At 42.8% G+C, this 21,462-nt stretch overlaps 2 protein-coding genes across 3 annotated transcripts in view; one reads left to right on the top strand and one right to left on the bottom strand.

Annotated features, from left to right (window-relative positions):
• The first annotated feature begins 350 nt into the window (after positions 1-350).
• LOC143486752 (cyclin-dependent kinase-like 4) lies at positions 351-20,219 on the top strand. The gene is made up of 11 exons (XM_076986159.1): positions 351-526; positions 739-910; positions 8,790-8,984; positions 13,994-14,175; positions 14,377-14,489; positions 16,144-16,277; positions 16,790-16,878; positions 18,539-18,686; positions 19,143-19,493; positions 19,582-19,678; positions 20,181-20,219. The coding sequence occupies exons 2-10, from the start codon at positions 743-745 to the stop codon at positions 19,588-19,590; spliced, it is 1,389 nt and encodes a 462-aa protein (XP_076842274.1). The 5' UTR covers positions 351-526; positions 739-742; the 3' UTR covers positions 19,591-19,678; positions 20,181-20,219.
• Positions 20,220-20,601: 382 nt separating this feature from the next.
• LOC143486751 (sodium/hydrogen exchanger 9B2) overlaps positions 20,602-21,462 on the bottom strand; it is a 21,502-nt gene continuing 20,641 nt past the window's right edge. For both annotated transcript variants that reach the window (XM_076986158.1, XM_076986157.1), the window contains exon 12: positions 20,602-21,462. This exon is cut by the window's right edge and continues 1,931 nt beyond it. The gene's annotated coding sequence lies outside the window, so the exon portion shown is untranslated.

Raw genomic sequence — 21,462 nt, 5'->3', positions numbered from 1 at the left:
AGATGTTTCAAAGCACATTGGTCATCATTTTGCAGGGTTTTACTCTTGACTAGCTGTTTTCAAATGGAGTTAAAATTGAGTTTGTGGGCGTGTAGTGTCCCAGGTCACCTAATGGCTGGCTCTCCTCAGAGGTTTAGAAGTTTAGAAGTTCTCCTGAATGAATACATCATTACGTACAAGTTGCGTCGCGTGATGGAGTTTGGTTTCCCTATGACGCGTGCCAATGGTACGTCAACAATGGAGCACGCGCGTCTGTCCTGACCGGAAGGTCTCGTGAAGCGCGACTGCGACACTACGGACAAGTGGCGCGTGTTGCGTGCTGACTGGATGCACGGTTGCTATTGGAGACACTCCACTCGGTTTCACCGTGAACGAACGAGTCACGGCGCGAGGACGTAAACAAACATAACCGGAGTGAGAAGTTCACACAGACCTGCTGCCTGACTGGTCTACCGATTAAAACTTAATTAAACTTAAACTTATTTAACCCGCGGAATAATAATATTTCAACTGCGTATGGAAGCTGGTGAGTGAAATGAGACGTTTACCCTTGTTCAGGTGTGCCATAACTTACAGCACTGATCTACCATTTTATATTTGTGTGTGTGTATACGATATACATTAAACTACAGCCTGAGTTATTCAGTCATTAAAGTGGGCTGCGACATGATGTGTCTCGTCACTCCCAAAACCAAAACAACACTTTTCTTTAAACTTTTGTGATTTACGCGTGGACAGTGTGATGGAGAAGTATGAGAGCTTGGGTCTGGTGGGCGAAGGCAGCTACGGAGTCGTGACGAAATGTCGCAACCGGGAAACCGGCAGAATTGTTGCAGTAAAGAGATTTTTAGAGAGCGAGGATGACGAAACTGTGAAGAAAATCGCACAAAGAGAAGTCAGACTACTAAAGGTGAGTGCAAAAATAACTCACCCAAAGCGAGAATGCACGTCACTACTATCAAACACGTTCACTATCAAACTATCTGGAATGTGTTTTATATGACGCGGCAGTAGTTGTATGATGTGTTTATATGACGCAGCAGTAGTTGTATGATGTGTTTTATATGACGCGGCAGTAGTTGTATGATGTGTTTATATGACGCGGCAGTAGTTGTATGATGTGTTTATATGACGCGGCAGTAGTTGTATGATGTGTTCTACATGACGCAGCAGTAGTTGTATGATGTGTTTATATGATGCAGCAGTAGTTGTATGATGTGTTTTATATGACGCGGCAGTAGTTGTATGATGTGTTTATATGACGCGGCAGTAGTTGTATGATGTGTTTTATATGACGCGGCAGTAGTTGTATGATGTGTTTATATGACGCGGCAGTAGTTGTATGATGTGTTTATATGACGTAGCAGTAGTTGTATGATGTGTTTATATGACGCGGCAGTAGTTGTATGATGTGTTTATATGATGCGGCAGTAGTTGTATGATGTGTTCTACATGACGCAGCAGTAGTTGTATGATGTGTTTATATGACGCGGCAGTAGTTGTATGATGTGTTTATATGACGTGGCAGTAGTTGTATGATGTGTTTATATGACGCAGCAGTAGTTGTATGATGTGTTTATATGACGCAGCAGTAGTTGTAGGCTATGGTGTGTTTTATATGACGCGGCAGTAGTTGTATGATGTGTTTATATGACGCGGCAGTAGTTGTATGATGTGTTTATATGACGCAGCAGTAGTTGTATGATGTGTTTATATGACGCAGCAGTAGTTGTATGATGTGTTTTATATAACGCGGCAGTAGTTGTATGATGTGTTCTACATGAAGCACCAGTAGTTGTATGATGTGTTCTACATGACGCAGCAGTAGTTGTATGATGTGTTTATATGACGCAGCAGTAGTTGTATGATGTGTTTTATATAACGCGGCAGTAGTTGTATGATGTGTTCTACATGAAGCACCAGTAGTTGTATGATGTGTTCTACATGACGCAGCAGTAGTTGTATGATGTGTTTTATATGACGCAGCAGTAGTTGTATGATGTGTTCTACATGACGCAGCAGTAGTTGTATGATGTGTTCTACATGACGCAGCAGTAGTTGTATGATGTGTTTATATGACGCGGCAGTAGTTGTATGATGTGTTCTACATGACGCAGCAGTAGTTGTATCATGTGTTTATATGACGCGGCAGTAGTTGTATGATGTGTTTATATGACGCGGCAGTAGTTGTATGATGTGTTTATATGACGCAGCAGTAGTTGTATGATGTGTTTTATATGACGCGGCAGTAGTTGTATGATGTGTTTATATGACGCGGCAGTAGTTGTATGATGTGTTTATATGACGCGGCAGTAGTTGTATGATGTGTTCTACATGACGCAGCAGTAGTTGTATGATGTGTTTATATGATGCAGCAGTAGTTGTATGATGTGTTTTATATGACGCGGCAGTAGTTGTATGATGTGTTTATATGACGCGGCAGTAGTTGTATGATGTGTTTTATATGACGCGGCAGTAGTTGTATGATGTGTTTATATGACGCGGCAGTAGTTGTATGATGTGTTTATATGACGTAGCAGTAGTTGTATGATGTGTTTATATGACGCGGCAGTAGTTGTATGATGTGTTTATATGATGCGGCAGTAGTTGTATGATGTGTTCTACATGACGCAGCAGTAGTTGTATGATGTGTTTATATGACGCGGCAGTAGTTGTATGATGTGTTTATATGACGTGGCAGTAGTTGTATGATGTGTTTATATGACGCAGCAGTAGTTGTATGATGTGTTTATATGACGCAGCAGTAGTTGTAGGCTATGGTGTGTTTTATATGACGCGGCAGTAGTTGTATGATGTGTTTATATGACGCGGCAGTAGTTGTATGATGTGTTTATATGACGCAGCAGTAGTTGTATGATGTGTTTATATGACGCAGCAGTAGTTGTATGATGTGTTTTATATAACGCGGCAGTAGTTGTATGATGTGTTCTACATGAAGCACCAGTAGTTGTATGATGTGTTCTACATGACGCAGCAGTAGTTGTATGATGTGTTTATATGACGCAGCAGTAGTTGTATGATGTGTTTTATATAACGCGGCAGTAGTTGTATGATGTGTTCTACATGAAGCACCAGTAGTTGTATGATGTGTTCTACATGACGCAGCAGTAGTTGTATGATGTGTTTTATATGACGCAGCAGTAGTTGTATGATGTGTTCTACATGACGCAGCAGTAGTTGTATGATGTGTTCTACATGACGCAGCAGTAGTTGTATGATGTGTTTATATGACGCGGCAGTAGTTGTATGATGTGTTCTACATGACGCAGCAGTAGTTGTATCATGTGTTTATATGACGCAGCAGTAGTTGTATGATGTGTTTATATGACGCGGCAGTAGTTGTATGATGTGTTTATATGACGCAGCAGTAGTTGTATGATGTGTTTATATGACGCAGCAGTAGTTGTATGATGTGTTTATATGACGCGGCAGTAGTTGTATGATGTGTTTTATATGACGCAGCGGTAGTTGTAGGATGTGTTTATATGACGCAGCGGTAGTTGTAGGATGTGTTTATATGACGCAGCGGTAGTTGTATGATGTGTTTATATGACGCAGCAGTAGTTGTATGATGTGTTTTATATGACGCGGCAGTAGTTGTATGATGTGTTTTATATTACGCAGCAGTAGTTGTATGATGTGTTTTATATGACGCGGCAGTAGTTGTATGATGTGTTTTATATGACGCAGCAGTAGTTGTATGATGTGTTTATATGATGCAGCAGTAGTTGTATGATGTGTTTATATGACGCGGCAGTAGTTGTATGATGTGTTTTAAATGACGCGGCAGTAGTTGTATGATGTGTTTATATTACGCAGCAGTAGTTGTATGATGTGTTTATATGACGCAGCAGTAGTTGTAGGATGTGTTTATATGACGCAGCGGTAGTTGTATGATGTGTTTATATGACGCAGCAGTAGTTGTTTGATGTGTTTTATATTACGCAGCACTAGTTGTATGATGTGTTTTATGACGCAGCAGTAGTTGTATGATGTGTTTTATATGACGCAGCAGTAGTTGTATGATGTGTTTTATGATACGCAGCAGTAGTTGTATGATGTGTTTTATGACGCAGCAGTAGTTGTATGATGTGTTTTATATTACGCAGCAGTAGTTGTTTGATGTGTTTATATGACGCAGCAGTAGTTGTATGATGTGTTTTATATAACGCGGCAGTAGTTGTATGATGTGTTCTACATGAAGCACCAGTAGTTGTATGATGTGTTCTACATGACGCAGCAGTAGTTGTATGATGTGTTTATATGACGCAGCAGTAGTTGTATGATGTGTTTTATATAACGCGGCAGTAGTTGTATGATGTGTTCTACATGAAGCACCAGTAGTTGTATGATGTGTTCTACATGACGCAGCAGTAGTTGTATGATGTGTTTTATATGACGCAGCAGTAGTTGTATGATGTGTTCTACATGACGCAGCAGTAGTTGTATGATGTGTTCTACATGACGCAGCAGTAGTTGTATGATGTGTTTATATGACGCGGCAGTAGTTGTATGATGTGTTCTACATGACGCAGCAGTAGTTGTATCATGTGTTTATATGACGCAGCAGTAGTTGTATGATGTGTTTATATGACGCGGCAGTAGTTGTATGATGTGTTTATATGACGCAGCAGTAGTTGTATGATGTGTTTATATGACGCAGCAGTAGTTGTATGATGTGTTTATATGACGCGGCAGTAGTTGTATGATGTGTTTTATATGACGCAGCGGTAGTTGTAGGATGTGTTTATATGACGCAGCGGTAGTTGTAGGATGTGTTTATATGACGCAGCGGTAGTTGTATGATGTGTTTATATGACGCAGCAGTAGTTGTATGATGTGTTTTATATGACGCGGCAGTAGTTGTATGATGTGTTTTATATTACGCAGCAGTAGTTGTATGATGTGTTTTATATGACGCGGCAGTAGTTGTATGATGTGTTTTATATGACGCAGCAGTAGTTGTATGATGTGTTTATATGATGCAGCAGTAGTTGTATGATGTGTTTATATGACGCGGCAGTAGTTGTATGATGTGTTTTAAATGACGCGGCAGTAGTTGTATGATGTGTTTATATTACGCAGCAGTAGTTGTATGATGTGTTTATATGACGCAGCAGTAGTTGTAGGATGTGTTTATATGACGCAGCGGTAGTTGTATGATGTGTTTATATGACGCAGCAGTAGTTGTTTGATGTGTTTTATATTACGCAGCACTAGTTGTATGATGTGTTTTATGACGCAGCAGTAGTTGTATGATGTGTTTTATATGACGCAGCAGTAGTTGTATGATGTGTTTTATGATACGCAGCAGTAGTTGTATGATGTGTTTTATGACGCAGCAGTAGTTGTATGATGTGTTTTATATTACGCAGCAGTAGTTGTTTGATGTGTTTATATGACGCAGCAGTAGTTGTATGATGTGTTTTATATGACGCAGCACTAGTTGTATGATGTGTTTATATGACGCAGCAGTAGTTGTAGGATGTGTTTATATGACGCAGCGGTAGTTGTATGATGTGTTTATATGACGCAGCAGTAGTTGTTTGATGTGTTTTATATTACGCAGCACTAGTTGTATGATGTGTTTTATGACGCAGCAGTAGTTGTATGATGTGTTTTATATGACGCAGCAGTAGTTGTATGATGTGTTTTATGATACGCAGCAGTAGTTGTATGATGTGTTTTATGACGCAGCAGTAGTTGTATGATGTGTTTTATATTACGCAGCAGTAGTTGTTTGATGTGTTTATATGACGCAGCAGTAGTTGTATGATGTGTTTTATATGACGCAGCACTAGTTGTATGATGTGTTTATATGACGCAGCAGTAGTTGTATGATGTGTTTATATGACGCGGCAGTAGTTGTATGATGTGTTTATATGACGCAGCAGTAGTTGTATGATGTGTTTTATATGACGCGGCAGTAGTTGTATGATGTGTTTATATGACGCGGCAGTAGTTGTATGATGTGTTTATATGACGCGGCAGTAGTTGTATGATGTGTTCTACATGACGCAGCAGTAGTTGTATGATGTGTTTATATGATGCAGCAGTAGTTGTATGATGTGTTTTATATGACGCGGCAGTAGTTGTATGATGTGTTTATATGACGCGGCAGTAGTTGTATGATGTGTTTTATATGACGCGGCAGTAGTTGTATGATGTGTTTATATGACGCGGCAGTAGTTGTATGATGTGTTTATATGACGTAGCAGTAGTTGTATGATGTGTTTATATGACGCGGCAGTAGTTGTATGATGTGTTTATATGATGCGGCAGTAGTTGTATGATGTGTTCTACATGACGCAGCAGTAGTTGTATGATGTGTTTATATGACGCGGCAGTAGTTGTATGATGTGTTTATATGACGTGGCAGTAGTTGTATGATGTGTTTATATGACGCAGCAGTAGTTGTATGATGTGTTTATATGACGCAGCAGTAGTTGTAGGCTATGGTGTGTTTTATATGACGCGGCAGTAGTTGTATGATGTGTTTATATGACGCGGCAGTAGTTGTATGATGTGTTTATATGACGCAGCAGTAGTTGTATGATGTGTTTATATGACGCAGCAGTAGTTGTATGATGTGTTTTATATAACGCGGCAGTAGTTGTATGATGTGTTCTACATGAAGCACCAGTAGTTGTATGATGTGTTCTACATGACGCAGCAGTAGTTGTATGATGTGTTTATATGACGCAGCAGTAGTTGTATGATGTGTTTTATATAACGCGGCAGTAGTTGTATGATGTGTTCTACATGAAGCACCAGTAGTTGTATGATGTGTTCTACATGACGCAGCAGTAGTTGTATGATGTGTTTATATGACGCAGCAGTAGTTGTATGATGTGTTTTATATAACGCGGCAGTAGTTGTATGATGTGTTCTACATGAAGCACCAGTAGTTGTATGATGTGTTCTACATGACGCAGCAGTAGTTGTATGATGTGTTTTATATGACGCAGCAGTAGTTGTATGATGTGTTCTACATGACGCAGCAGTAGTTGTATGATGTGTTCTACATGACGCAGCAGTAGTTGTATGATGTGTTTATATGACGCGGCAGTAGTTGTATGATGTGTTCTACATGACGCAGCAGTAGTTGTATCATGTGTTTATATGACGCAGCAGTAGTTGTATGATGTGTTTATATGACGCGGCAGTAGTTGTATGATGTGTTTATATGACGCAGCAGTAGTTGTATGATGTGTTTATATGACGCAGCAGTAGTTGTATGATGTGTTTATATGACGCGGCAGTAGTTGTATGATGTGTTTTATATGACGCAGCGGTAGTTGTAGGATGTGTTTATATGACGCAGCGGTAGTTGTAGGATGTGTTTATATGACGCAGCGGTAGTTGTATGATGTGTTTATATGACGCAGCAGTAGTTGTATGATGTGTTTTATATGACGCGGCAGTAGTTGTATGATGTGTTTTATATTACGCAGCAGTAGTTGTATGATGTGTTTTATATGACGCGGCAGTAGTTGTATGATGTGTTTTATATGACGCAGCAGTAGTTGTATGATGTGTTTATATGATGCAGCAGTAGTTGTATGATGTGTTTATATGACGCGGCAGTAGTTGTATGATGTGTTTTAAATGACGCGGCAGTAGTTGTATGATGTGTTTATATTACGCAGCAGTAGTTGTATGATGTGTTTATATGACGCAGCAGTAGTTGTAGGATGTGTTTATATGACGCAGCGGTAGTTGTATGATGTGTTTATATGACGCAGCAGTAGTTGTTTGATGTGTTTTATATTACGCAGCACTAGTTGTATGATGTGTTTTATGACGCAGCAGTAGTTGTATGATGTGTTTTATATGACGCAGCAGTAGTTGTATGATGTGTTTTATGATACGCAGCAGTAGTTGTATGATGTGTTTTATGACGCAGCAGTAGTTGTATGATGTGTTTTATATTACGCAGCAGTAGTTGTTTGATGTGTTTATATGACGCAGCAGTAGTTGTATGATGTGTTTTATATGACGCAGCACTAGTTGTATGATGTGTTTATATGACGCAGCAGTAGTTGTAGGATGTGTTTATATGACGCAGCGGTAGTTGTATGATGTGTTTATATTACGCAGCAGTAGTTGTTTGATGTGTTTTATATTACGCAGCATTAGTTGTATGATGTGTTTTATATTACGCAGCAGTAGTTGTTTGATGTGTTTTATATTACGCAGCACTAGTTGTATGATGTGTTTTATATTACGCAGCAGTAGTTGTATGATTACCTGGCACCCAAACTTCTAAAGCTTGACTCTAGACTCTTTCTGCATTGGTCTGATGCTGTGGGAAACTGTGGAAGTCAGTAGAGCATCTCACTTACTTACTATCTCATAATAAAGAACTAGCTATGTCAGAATGATCACAGATCATCTACTGTTTTTTTGAGCGGCGGAAATGGGCTTTGTGAAATGTTAATCCATTATCCACAGATAGAGTTGGCGTGCCAAAAAGATCAAACTTATTCAGGCTATTATCTCTAGTTTCTTTTGGTTTAGAACTTAAGTAAATGTTCTAGATCTTTATAATGGTTTAGATCTTTATAATAATAATATTGCAGCATTATTTCTGTTGTTAATATGTACAGTAGTGATGCTGCAGGTCTGACCTCTACTGTCCTGTGACTGTAGTTGTGATGTCACAGTGGGTCAGCTGAGCCCAGCTGTGGTATTTTATACCTCAATTTGTAGTCATATTGTTATATAATACTGGCGTTAGCCTGGAGTCTGGCTGTGTGTGTGTGCAGCAACTGAAACACGAGAACCTGGTGAACCTGCTGGAGGTGTGGAAGAAGAAGCGCCGATGGTACCTGGTCTTTGAGTTTGTGGAGCGCAGCGTTCTGGACGAGCTGGAGCAGTTTCCCAACGGCCTCCCGCCCAGCCGCACACGCAGATACCTCTACCAGGTCCTCCTCGCCATCACCTTCTGCCACCAGCACAACGTGAGTGTGTGTGTGTGCGTGTGTGTGTGTGTGTGTGTGTGTGTGCGCGCGCGCATATATGTTTGAGTGTATGTTCATGTGTGCATGTGTGTATACATTTGCGTGTATGTTCATGTGAGCATGTGTGTGTACGTTTGAGTGTATGTTCATGTGAACGTGTGTGTACATTTGAGTGTATCTTCATGTGAAAGTGTGTGTATGTTTGAGTGTATGTTCATGTGAAAGTGTGTGTACGTTTGAATGTTTGTTTGAGTGTATGTTCATGTGATCCTGTGTGGATGTTTGAGTGTATGTTCATGTGAATGTACATTTGAGTGTATGTTTGAGTGTACGTTTGAGTGTATGTTCATGTGAGCATGTGTATGTTTGAGTGTATGTTCATGTGAGCGTGTGTGTACGTTTGAGTGTATGTTCATGTGATCCTGTGTGTATGTTTGAGTGTATGTTCATGTGAGTGTACGTTTGAGTGTATGTTTGAGTGTATATTCATGTGAACGTGTGTGTACGTTTGAATGTATGTTCATGTGAACGTGTGTGTACATTTGAGTGTATGTTCATGTGAATGTGTGTGTATGTTTGAGTGCACGTTTGAGTGTATATTCATGTGAACGTGTGTGTATGTTTGAGTGTATGTTCATGTGTATGTTTGAGTGTACATTTGAGTGTATATTCATGTGAACGTGTATGTATGTTTGAGTGTATGTTCATGGGAATGTGTGTGTATGTTTGAGTGTACGTTTGAGTGTATGTTTATGTGAAAGTGTGTATACATTTAAGTGTATGTTCATGTAAGTGTGTGTACGTTTGATTGTATGTTTGAGTGTATGTACATGTGAGTGTGTGTGTTCGTTTGAGTGTATGTTAATGTGAACATGTGTGTACGTTTGAGTGTATGTTTATGTGAACGTGTGTCTATGTGTGAGTGTATGTTCATGTGAGCATGTGTGTACATTTGAGTGTATGTTCATGAGTGTGTGTACGTTTGAGTGTATGTTTGAGCGTACGTTTTGAGTGTATGTTCATGTGAGCATGTGTGTACATTTGAGTGTATGTTCATGAGTGTGTGTATGTTTGAGTGTATGTTCATGTGTGCATGTGTGTATACATTTGCGTGTATGTTCATGTGAGCATGTGTGTGTACGTTTGAGTGTATGTTCATGTGAACGTGTGTGTACATTTGAGTGTATCTTCATGTGAAAGTGTGTGTATGTTTGAGTGTATGTTCATGTGAAAGTGTGTGTACGTTTGAATGTTTGTTTGAGTGTATGTTCATGTGATCCTGTGTGGATGTTTGAGTGTATGTTCATGTGAATGTACATTTGAGTGTATGTTTGAGTGTACGTTTGAGTGTATGTTCATGTGAGCATGTGTATGTTTGAGTGTATGTTCATGTGAGCGTGTGTGTACGTTTGAGTGTATGTTCATGTGATCCTGTGTGTATGTTTGAGTGTATGTTCATGTGAGTGTACGTTTGAGTGTATGTTTGAGTGTATATTCATGTGAACGTGTGTGTACGTTTGAATGTATGTTCATGTGAACGTGTGTGTACATTTGAGTGTATGTTCATGTGAATGTGTGTGTATGTTTGAGTGCACGTTTGAGTGTATATTCATGTGAACGTGTGTGTATGTTTGAGTGTATGTTCATGTGTATGTTTGAGTGTACATTTGAGTGTATATTCATGTGAACGTGTATGTATGTTTGAGTGTATGTTCATGGGAATGTGTGTGTATGTTTGAGTGTACGTTTGAGTGTATGTTTATGTGAAAGTGTGTATACATTTAAGTGTATGTTCATGTAAGTGTGTGTACGTTTGATTGTATGTTTGAGTGTATGTTCATGTCAGCGTGTGTGTTCGTTTGAGTGTATGTTAATGTGAACATGTGTGTACGTTTGAGTGTATGTTTATGTGAACGTGTGTCTATGTGTGAGTGTATGTTCATGTGAGCATGTGTGTACATTTGAGTGTATGTTCATGAGTGTGTGTACGTTTGAGTGTATGTTTGAGCGTACGTTTGAGTGTATGTTCATGTGAGCATGTGTGTACATTTGAGTGTATGTTCATGAGTGTGTGTATGTTTGAGTGTATGTTCATGTGAGTGTGTGAACGTTTGAGTGTATGTTTGAGTGTATGTTCATGTGAGTATGTGTATGTTTGAGTGTATGTTCATGTGAGTGTGTGAACGTTTGAGTGTATGTTTGAGTGTATGTACATGTGAGTGTGTGTACGTTTGAATGTATGTTCATGTGAGTGTGTGAACGTTTGAGTATATGTTTGAGTGTATGTTCATGTGAGTGTAAACGTTTGAGTATATGTTTGAGTGTATGTTCATGTGAGTGTGAACGTTTGAGTGTATGTTTGAGTGTATGTTCATGTGAGTATGTGTATGTTTGAGTGTATGTTCATGTGAGTGTGTGAACGTTTGAGTGTATGTTTGAGTGTATGTACATGTGAGTGTGTGTGTTCGTTTGAGTGTATGTTAATGTGAACATGTGTGTACGTTTGAGTGTATGTTTATGTGAACGTGTGTCTATGTGTGAGTGTATGTTCATGTGAGCATGTGTGTACATTTGAGTGTATGTTCATGAGTGTGTGTACGTTTGAGTGTATGTTTGAGCGTACGTTTTGAGTGTATGTTCATGTGAGCATGTGTGTACATTTGAGTGTATGTTCATGAGTGTGTGTATGTTTGAGTGTATGTTCATGTGTGCATGTGTGTATACATTTGCGTGTATGTTCATGTGAGCATGTGTGTGTACGTTTGAGTGTATGTTCATGTGAACGTGTGTGTACATTTGAGTGTATCTTCATGTGAAAGTGTGTGTATGTTTGAGTGTATGTTCATGTGAAAGTGTGTGTACGTTTGAATGTTTGTTTGAGTGTATGTTCATGTGATCCTGTGTGGATGTTTGAGTGTATGTTCATGTGAATGTACATTTGAGTGTATGTTTGAGTGTACGTTTGAGTGTATGTTCATGTGAGCATGTGTATGTTTGAGTGTATGTTCATGTGAGCGTGTGTGTACGTTTGAGTGTATGTTCATGTGATCCTGTGTGTATGTTTGAGTGTATGTTCATGTGAGTGTACGTTTGAGTGTATGTTTGAGTGTATATTCATGTGAACGTGTGTGTACGTTTGAATGTATGTTCATGTGAACGTGTGTGTACATTTGAGTGTATGTTCATGTGAATGTGTGTGTATGTTTGAGTGCACGTTTGAGTGTATATTCATGTGAACGTGTGTGTATGTTTGAGTGTATGTTCATGTGTATGTTTGAGTGTACATTTGAGTGTATATTCATGTGAACGTGTATGTATGTTTGAGTGTATGTTCATGGGAATGTGTGTGTATGTTTGAGTGTACGTTTGAGTGTATGTTTATGTGAAAGTGTGTATACATTTAAGTGTATGTTCATGTAAGTGTGTGTACGTTTGATTGTATGTTTGAGTGTATGTTCATGTCAGCGTGTGTGTTCGTTTGAGTGTATGTTAATGTGAACATGTGTGTACGTTTGAGTGTATGTTTATGTGAACGTGTGTCTATGTGTGAGTGTATGTTCATGTGAGCATGTGTGTACATTTGAGTGTATGTTCATGAGTGTGTGTACGTTTGAGTGTATGTTTGAGCGTACGTTTGAGTGTATGTTCATGTGAGCATGTGTGTACATTTGAGTGTATGTTCATGAGTGTGTGTATGTTTGAGTGTATGTTCATGTGAGTGTGTGAACGTTTGAGTGTATGTTTGAGTGTATGTTCATGTGAGTATGTGTATGTTTGAGTGTATGTTCATGTGAGTGTGTGAACGTTTGAGTGTATGTTTGAGTGTATGTACATGTGAGTGTGTGTACGTTTGAATGTATGTTCATGTGAGTGTGTGAACGTTTGAGTATATGTTTGAGTGTATGTTCATGTGAGTGTAAACGTTTGAGTATATGTTTGAGTGTATGTTCATGTGAGTGTGAACGTTTGAGTGTATGTTTGAGTGTATGTTCATGTGAGTGTGTGTACGTTTGAGTGTATGTTCATGTGAGTGTGTGAACGTTTGAGTGTATGTTCATGTGAGTGTGTGAACGTTTGAGTATATGTTTGAGTGTATGTTCATGTGAGTGTAAACGTTTGAGTATATGTTTGAGTGTATGTTCATGTGAGTGTAAACGTTTGAGTATATGTTTGAGTGTATGTTCATGTGAGTGTGAACGTTTGAGTGTATGTTTGAGTGTATGTTCATGTGAGTGTGTGTACGTTTGAGTGTATGTTCATCATGTGAGTGTGTGTACGTTTGAGTGTATGTTCATGTGAGTGTGTGAACGTTTGAGTATATGTTTGAGTGTATGTTCATGTGAGTATATCTGTGTGCATATGTGCTTAATTTGATATTTGCTTAAATATGTGAATACAGCTGTAGCAGCAAAAAGAATGAAACACTCTCTAAGTTTCTATTACCATCTGATCCATATCTCACCCCCTCTGTCCCTCTCTGTCTTTCTCCCTCTCCTTCTCTCTCTCTCTCTGTCTCATATCTCACCCCCTCTGTCCCTCTCTGTCTTTCTCCCTCTCCTTCTTTCTCTCTCTCTTTCTCTCTCTCTCTCTCTGTCTCATATCTCACCCCCTCTGTCCCTCTCTGTCTTACTCACTCTCATTCTTTCTCTCTCTCTCTCTCATATCTCACCCCCTCTGTCCCTCTCTGTCTTACTCACTCTCATTCTTTCTCTCTCTTTGTCTCATATCTCACCCCCTCTGTTCCTCTCTGTTTTTCTCCCTCTCCTTCTTTCTCTCTCTCTGTGTCTCTTTCTCAAATCAATTCACATCAAGTCATGGTTATTGTCATGACTATAAAATAAAACATTTTCTATTTTATATACCGTATATAGTGTGTGTGTGTGTGTGTGTGTTTGTGTGTATTGGGTTGAGTTGTGTGAGGTAGGAATGAGGAGAAGGGAGGTTGTCACTTTTTCATGTTGGGTCATGTTTTAAAACTCGACAGTAAAGAAGATGTCTCTCTCTCTCAGATCGTCCACAGGGACATAAAGCCGGAGAATGTCCTGGTGTCCCAGTGTGGCGTGATAAAGGTGTGTGATTTTGGTTTTGCGCGTGTGATGTCGGCCGTGCCGGGCGAGGCCTACACAGACTACGTCGCCACCCGCTGGTACAGAGCACCAGAGCTTCTGCTGGCAGACACCACGTATGACAAGTCAGTCACAGCCAATCAGGAAGCCCCTTACTCAGCCAGTGAACCAATAACCAATAGAAACAGATCCCACTGGCTTAGTATCATAAAAAAATAAAGGTTGTGTTCAGTGAAAGCACTTCAATGGGTGTGTGTGTGTGTGTGTGTGTGTGTGTGTGTGTGTGTGTGTGTGTGTGTGTGTGTGTGTGTGTGTGTGTGTTGCAGGGCAGTGGATGTTTGGGCGATAGGTTGTCTGTTTGTTGAGATGATGACTGGAGTGCCTTTGTTTCCAGGGGACTCTGATATAGACCAACTGTCCCACATCATCAGGTGCTTTGGTGAGTTTCACTTACACACGTGTGTGGTGGATGACACACAAACTAAAGTGTCCGTAGTAGCAGGAAGAATCTCTTAGAATGTTCCTTAGACCAGAACATGCTGAATCTGTTTGGTTAAAACGATGATTTCTGTTCCATTACCAATGCAGCAATATAAACGTTCAAGTAGTTCAGATAATACAGGTAGTTCAGTTAATTTAGATCTTGCAGGTCCTGTAGGTGTTCGTGACGGGGAAGGTCCTGTAGGCGTTCGTTACAGGGCAGGTCCTGTAGGCGTTCGTTACGGGGCAGGTCCTGTAGGTGTTCGTGACGGGGCAGGTCCTGTAGGTGTTTGTGACAGGGCAGGTCCTGTAGGTGTTCGTGACAGGGCAGGTCCTGTAGGTGTTCGTGACGGGGCAGGTCCTGCAGGTGTTCGTGACAGGGCAGGTCCTGCAGGTGTTCGTCACAGGGCAGGACCTGCAGGTGTTCGTCACAGGGCAGGTCCTGCAGGTGTTCGTGACGGGGCAGGTCCTGCAGGTGTTCGTGACGGGGCAGGTCCTGTAGGTGTTCGTGACGGGGCAGGTCCTGCAGGTGTTCGTGACAGGGCAGGTCCTGCAGATGTTCGTGACGGGGCAGGTCCTGCAGGTGTTCGTGACGGGGCAGGTCCTGCAGGTGTTCGTGACGGGGCAGGTCCTGCAGGTGTTTGTGACGGGGCAGGTCCTGTAGGTGTTCGTGACGGGGCAGGTCCTGCAGGTGTTCGTGACTGGGCAGGTCCTGCAGATGTTCGTGACAGGGCAGGTCCTGCAGGTGTTCGTGACAGGGCAGGTCCTGCAGGTGTTCGTGATGGGGCAGGTCCTGTAGGTGTTCGTGACGGGGCAGGTCCTGCAGGTGTTCGTGACGGGGCAGGTCCTGCAGATGTTCGTGACAGGGCAGGTCCTGTAGGTGTTCGTGACAGGGCAGGTCCTGTAGGTGTTCGTGACAGGGCAGGTCCTGCAGGTGTTCGTGACAGGGCAGGTCCTGCAGGTGTTCGTGACAGGGCAGGTCCTGCAGGTGTTCGTGACAGGGCAGGTCCTGCAGGTGTTCGTGACAGGGCAGGTCCTGCAGGTGTTCGTGACAGGGCAGGTCCTGAAGGTGTTCGTGACAGGGCAGGTCCTGAAGGTGTTTGTGACAGGGCAGGTCCTGTAGGTGTTTGTGACAGGGCAGGTCCTGCAGGTGTTCGTTACAGGGCAGGTCCTGCAGGTGTTCGTTACAGGGCAGGTCCTGTAGGTGTTCGTGACAGGGCAGGTCCTGTAGGTGTTCGTGACAGGGCAGGTCCTGCAGGTGTTCGTGACAGGGCAGGTCCTGCAGGTGTTCGTGACAGGGCAGGTCCTGTAGGTGTTCGTGACAGGGCAGGTCCTGTAGGTGTTTGTGACAGGGCAGGTCCTGCAGGTGTTTGTGACAGGGCAGGTCCTGCAGGTGTTCGTGACAGGGCAGGTCCTGCAGGTGTTCGTGACAGGGCAGGTCCTGTAGGTGTTTGTGACAGGGCAGGTCCTGTAGGTGTTAGTTACGGGGCAGGTCTTGTAGGTGTTAGTGATGGGGCAGGTCCTGTAGGTGTTCGTGACAGGGCAGGTCCTGCAGGTGTTCGTGACAGGGCAGGTCCTGTAGTGTAAACTCTGGAGTGTGTTGTTCTTTACAGGCAGTCTCACGCCACGACACCAGCAGCTGTTCTGTAGGATATTCTGTGGAGTTTCAATGCCAGAACCCACAAACAGAGAACCACTACACACACGTTTCCCCCAGCTCACGGGCAACACAGCAGACATTACACAGGTACACACACACACACACACACACACACACACACACACACACACACACACACACACACACATAAAAGTACTCATATAACTACAATATACACACTTCTCCGAATTTCTTCTCAGCTAACTGACAACATAGCTAATCACAGGCACACACATTCTCACACTGTACCAGAGCCGGAGTGGCTAATCGGGAGATTCGGGAGGATTCCAGATGGGCTGGCTCATGTCAATCTCTAATTTGGGCCGATTGAGAGGGAAAAATAATTTTGGGCCGGATTTGGGCATGAAACTCCCGGGCTGAAAAAGGTGCCCACTCCGGCCCTGCACTGTACACACACATTCACTGACCCATATTCTTACAACCTAATGCCACAAGGTCCTCAAACTAAATGAAAATTGTAGTCAGTAGTCAAAGCATTTTTGATGGTGAATTACTCCTTTAGTAATATATGATGAGGACAGCAACTGTGATATTCATGTGACATCCTCTTTAATTCATTTGAGATATCTTCTTCACAGAAATGTTTGCAGATGGACCCAGAGAAAAGACCCCCCTGCTCCCAGCTTCTTAACCACGACCTCTTCACTTCTGATGGCTTCCACATTCGGTGAGCACACACACACACACACACACACACACACACACACACACACACACACACACACTTCCTTCCTTTCTTCTGGCTTTTGCGAGAGGTGGTCTCACTTTTACTCCTGTACTCCCTGATTGAGCTTAGCTTCTCTGTCTCGTCTCTGTACCCTGACGCTGCTCTTTGAATTTCAAACAAGAAGTATGGAATTGATTCAGTGGTCTCTCAATGCAACCGATACTATTTTTTCCACAAGAAGTAATGGGTCAGGAGAACCCACATGTCTGGACGGTACGTTCTCATCTGGATATGTGTTTGACTCATGGGGGACGTGGCGTAGTTTGTGTCTCACGTCTCTCTCCCTGGAAGATGTTGAGGATGTGTATCTATTTGTAACTTTGATCGCTGCGTTTCTGCTGATTGGATTAGGCGTTACCCTGGTGTATTGGGAAATTAAAAGAGTGGGTCAGTTATCGAACGCCTGCAGAAATTGCCCAACATGATTGATGCGATGGGTAGAGCTGTCGGAACACGAACTTACTATTAGTAAAAAGATGGATTCGATCAGGGAGAGGTTCACAGCTCTACAGATAAAGTTGGATCAGTTAGGAGACTACTGACTTACGAGTTTTCCCGTGCTCAAACGTCTAACTAAATCGACATTCTCGTTTATCTACATTTGGTCCCTGAACAAAACACTCCCTGAAGGTCATAGTCTCAGTTACCTCCTCTTTCCCCCACATAGAGACTGTCAGAGGATGGCTACATCCTTCACCACGAACTTCAACACAAAAACCGTGCCAGATCTCTGGTTCCTCCCCCGTCTGGATGAACACGCCTCTCACTACTTGATTGTCTTTGTCACTATCAATACTTATATGTGCTATGGGGATTTTGTCTCCTTCCTAATGTTTATCTCTCTATCTTTCCCCTCATCTGTGAACGGCAGCGTGTTTCAACACTGCAGCCGCTCTGAGATGACGGTGCTGTACACTGTGGCCCCAGAGGACTGTGTTTCATGGCCTTGTACTTGTGATCGATATGCAATGACAATAAAGTTTAATGAATCTAATCTAATCTAATCAATTGTTATATACAGACACTCAGTGTAAACACAAATGATACATGAACACATTATATATATACGTGTCTCTGTGTCCTCCACATTACTGGGTGTGTTCTGTAATTGTCTCTCTGGACAACAAAGCTGGAGATTCTGAAGTCAAACACTCCTGTTTTCTGAATGTGATCAATGGGTTTCCTGCTGACCACAGACAGGGACAGCTGTAGTCATTAGTCAGTAATCTCAGCAGACCACAGACAGGGACAGCTGTAGTCATTAGTCAGTAATCTCAGCAGACCACAGACAGGGACAGCTGTAGTCATTAGTCAGTAATCTCAGCAGACCACAGACAGGGACAGCTGTAGTCATTATTCAGTAATCTCAGCATACCACAGACAGGGACAGCTGTAGTCTTTACGTGAACTGTGAGTGTGTTTAGTCCTGAGTATATCAGCACAGCAGGTGTGTGTCCTGGAGTCTGTCCTGACTCCAGTAATCTGTGAGTAACGCTATCATGAGGACTAAAGGTGAAGTTAGGCAGCCTTTACACACTGTGTGTGTGTGTGTATGTGTGTGTGTGTGTGTGTGTGTGTGTGTGTGTGTGTGTGTTCTCAGGTTCACATCAGGCTCAACCAGCGTGTCTAATGCAGATACAGAGGGCACAATCAGGAGAAACAGGGATGACCTCATGCAGAAGACCAACAGTGACATCATCCAGAAGGAGGAAGTACAGTGTCCCACAGAGGGGAGGAGCACAGACCAGGTCAGACAGATGTCAGGGGTCAAGGGTCAGCACTCACACATCACCCTGTTCTTTAGGGTTGGAGCATGTACACTGAATGTTATTTTGTCTATATTATATGTATATTTATTATATATTATGTTATAAATATATTATATTTTGTATTTATATTGGTAAAAGTTTGTAAAACATGTGTGAAGGATGTTTCCATCCTTGTTTCCCAAGGGAAGTGTGTGAGTGTGTGAGTGTGTGAGTGTGTGAGTGTGTGTGTGTGTGTGAATGTGTACCCTCTCCTAACACTTAACTAAATGACCCAGGGCAGTTTCCCAGTGTGCAGCCGCGGTGCAACTGTCCCCCTTTGCCCAGTAATTACCCCACTGACCCCAGACTGCTTTCAAGTAGTTATTCCATTCTCCCTCCAGCAGGTGGCAGTATGTGCCCTCATTTCACATCACTGCTTCCTCTGCCACTTTACAGCAGAAGCCTGGACCACACGCCTCATACAGCAGACTCCTCCCTCCACCATGGGGAGGAGTCACACAAGAGGGGAACTGTGGAGCCGTCCCTGATGGAAGGGGCGGAGCCAAACAAGACGGGAGGAATGGAGATGAAGGAAGGGGCGGAGCTCTGCAGGACAGGAGTGGAGCACTCCGGTCTTCTCCCATGACCACTACAACCTCTCTGGAGGATTCACACACACCCAGAGACACCTCAACACCAGCAGCCTCCAGACCCCCACAACTGCCCCCCACAAACTGGGGCAGGAATGTCCTGCATCCCCCCCATCGTGAGCAGTATGGTGCCTACACGGGTCTGCAGCAGCCCCAGGTACCAGCGCCTCAGTACTGGCCGCACTGGCAGAGATGGACACAGGCTGATACTCCTCTCGTGTGTGTGTGTGTGTGTGTGTGTACAGAACCACTAACATGCCACAGAGACATCATGTTAGTGAAATCAAAAGATTCCCCCAGCAGTCCATGTCTAGATACCTCGCAGGAGCTCCTACTGGACAGGTGATCTGCACATAAAGAAAATGTGTGTGTGTGTGTGTGTGTGTTCTTGTGTGTGTGTGTGCCTGTGGGGGTGTGTGTGTACATGTGCTTGTGCGGGAGTGTGTGTGTGTGTGCCTGTGGGTGTGTGTGTGCCTGTGGGTGTGTGTGTGCCTGTGGGTGTGTTTGTGTGTGTAGGTGTGTGTGTGTGTGTGCTTGTGGGTGAGTGTGTGTGTGTACATGTGCTTGTGCGGGAGTGTGTGTGTGTGTGCCTGTGGGTGTGTGTGTGTGTGCCTGTGGGTGTGTGTGCTTGTGTGTGTGTGTGCATGTGGGTGGATGTGTGTGTGTATGTGTGCCTGTGGGTGTGTGTGCTTGTGTGTGTGTGTGCTTGTGGGTGGGTGTGTGTGTGTATGTGTGCCTGTGGGGGTGTGTGTGTGTGCTTGTGGGGGTGTGTGTATGGGGGGAGTCTGTAAGTGTTGGCAGGGAGTTTCAGAGCTGACTGGGTCTTACATTTTCCGTCCTCCAGGGGGCGGTACACAGTACGGGGCTTCAGAGGTCAATCCAATGCAAGCGGAATGTAGCAGGGAATGCTGGGAAAACCAAAGGTGGTGTCAGTTTCCCTGAGCTGCGAAACACAGTCCTGCCACAGCACAGAGCAGAGGGTAACTGCATGTGTTTGAGTGTATTCATATGTGTGTGTGTTTGTGTGTGTGTATTCATATGTGTGTGTGGTGTTGTGCTTGTGTGTTTGTGTATGTGTGTGTGTGGTGTTGTGTTTGTATGTTCATGTGTGTTTGTGTATGTGTGTGTTTGTGTGTGTCTTCTTGTATTTGCATATGAAGACAATGAAACGTTACAGCTTTCCTGTTTTATTAATCACAGGAAAATACAGGAAGGAGAAAGAGGCCAGAATTCCCTCAATCACTCCAGGGGACCTTATAACACACACACACACACACACACACACACACACACACACACACACACACACACACACACACACACACACACACACACACACACAATAACACCTCACACAGGTAACCTACACACACACACACACACACACACACAATAACACCTCACACAGGTAACCTACACACACACACACACACACACACACACACACACTACATGTGCATGTATGCAAAACCAGAAAAATAAATTCTGATTGACATTGAAATTTCTGCACACTTGCTGGCCTGCTGATTAACTGTGACGTAGCCAGGTGTTCACCACTAGATGGCGCTACAGTGTGTTGAATGCTTCATGAGGGTGAACTGCTGATGTATAACACAGGTGTGCAGCTGTGGTGGATTATTATTTTAGGTTTGGAGAGCTGTGGCTTACATCACACCCAGAACTACAGGAATCACAGCAGACACACACACACACACACACACACACACACACACACACACACACACACACACGCACACACACACACACACACACACACACAGTGTACTACACCACCACACTAACGTTTCCCTACACACCAGTCCTGCTGACCGTGGCTGTCAGATTGAACAGCGTTACTGCTATTGTGGGATCTCCATCACTGTTGTAGCTTCTGTTCGGTTTTCTGCTGTTTTTAATGTAACAAACGCAGTTTAGCAAAAGACGCCCTCAAGAGCTTAAACCACCTCCAGAATCCCCAGAATTCATGAGCAAAGCAATAGCAGTATGCCAAAAACAAACTGATATCTACAGGTAGTAACAAGCAAATCAAAACTGTATTAATTCTGGCAACACACCTAGTAAAAGGTAATGTGTTTAATATTATTATTAGATGTTCATCTGTAATC

This window comes from Brachyhypopomus gauderio, unplaced genomic scaffold, assembly GCF_052324685.1.
Source record: "Brachyhypopomus gauderio isolate BG-103 unplaced genomic scaffold, BGAUD_0.2 sc45, whole genome shotgun sequence".
NCBI lineage: Eukaryota > Metazoa > Chordata > Actinopteri > Gymnotiformes > Hypopomidae > Brachyhypopomus > Brachyhypopomus gauderio.
The sequence above is the reverse complement of the archived record's forward strand: the minus strand, read 5'-3'. Positions and strand labels throughout refer to the sequence as shown.

Excerpts from the sequence above, each read along its gene's own strand:
- LOC143486752 (XM_076986159.1), top strand. The coding sequence starts at position 743 with ATGGAGAAGTATGAGAGCTTGGGTCTGGTGGGCGAAGGCAGCTACGGA. Across the intron at positions 8,985-13,993 it reads CCTTCTGCCACCAGCACAAC|ATCGTCCACAGGGACATAAA; the intron begins GTGAGTGTGTGT and ends TCTCTCTCTCAG. Across the intron at positions 16,278-16,789 it reads ACACAGCAGACATTACACAG|AAATGTTTGCAGATGGACCC; the intron begins GTACACACACAC and ends TCTTCTTCACAG.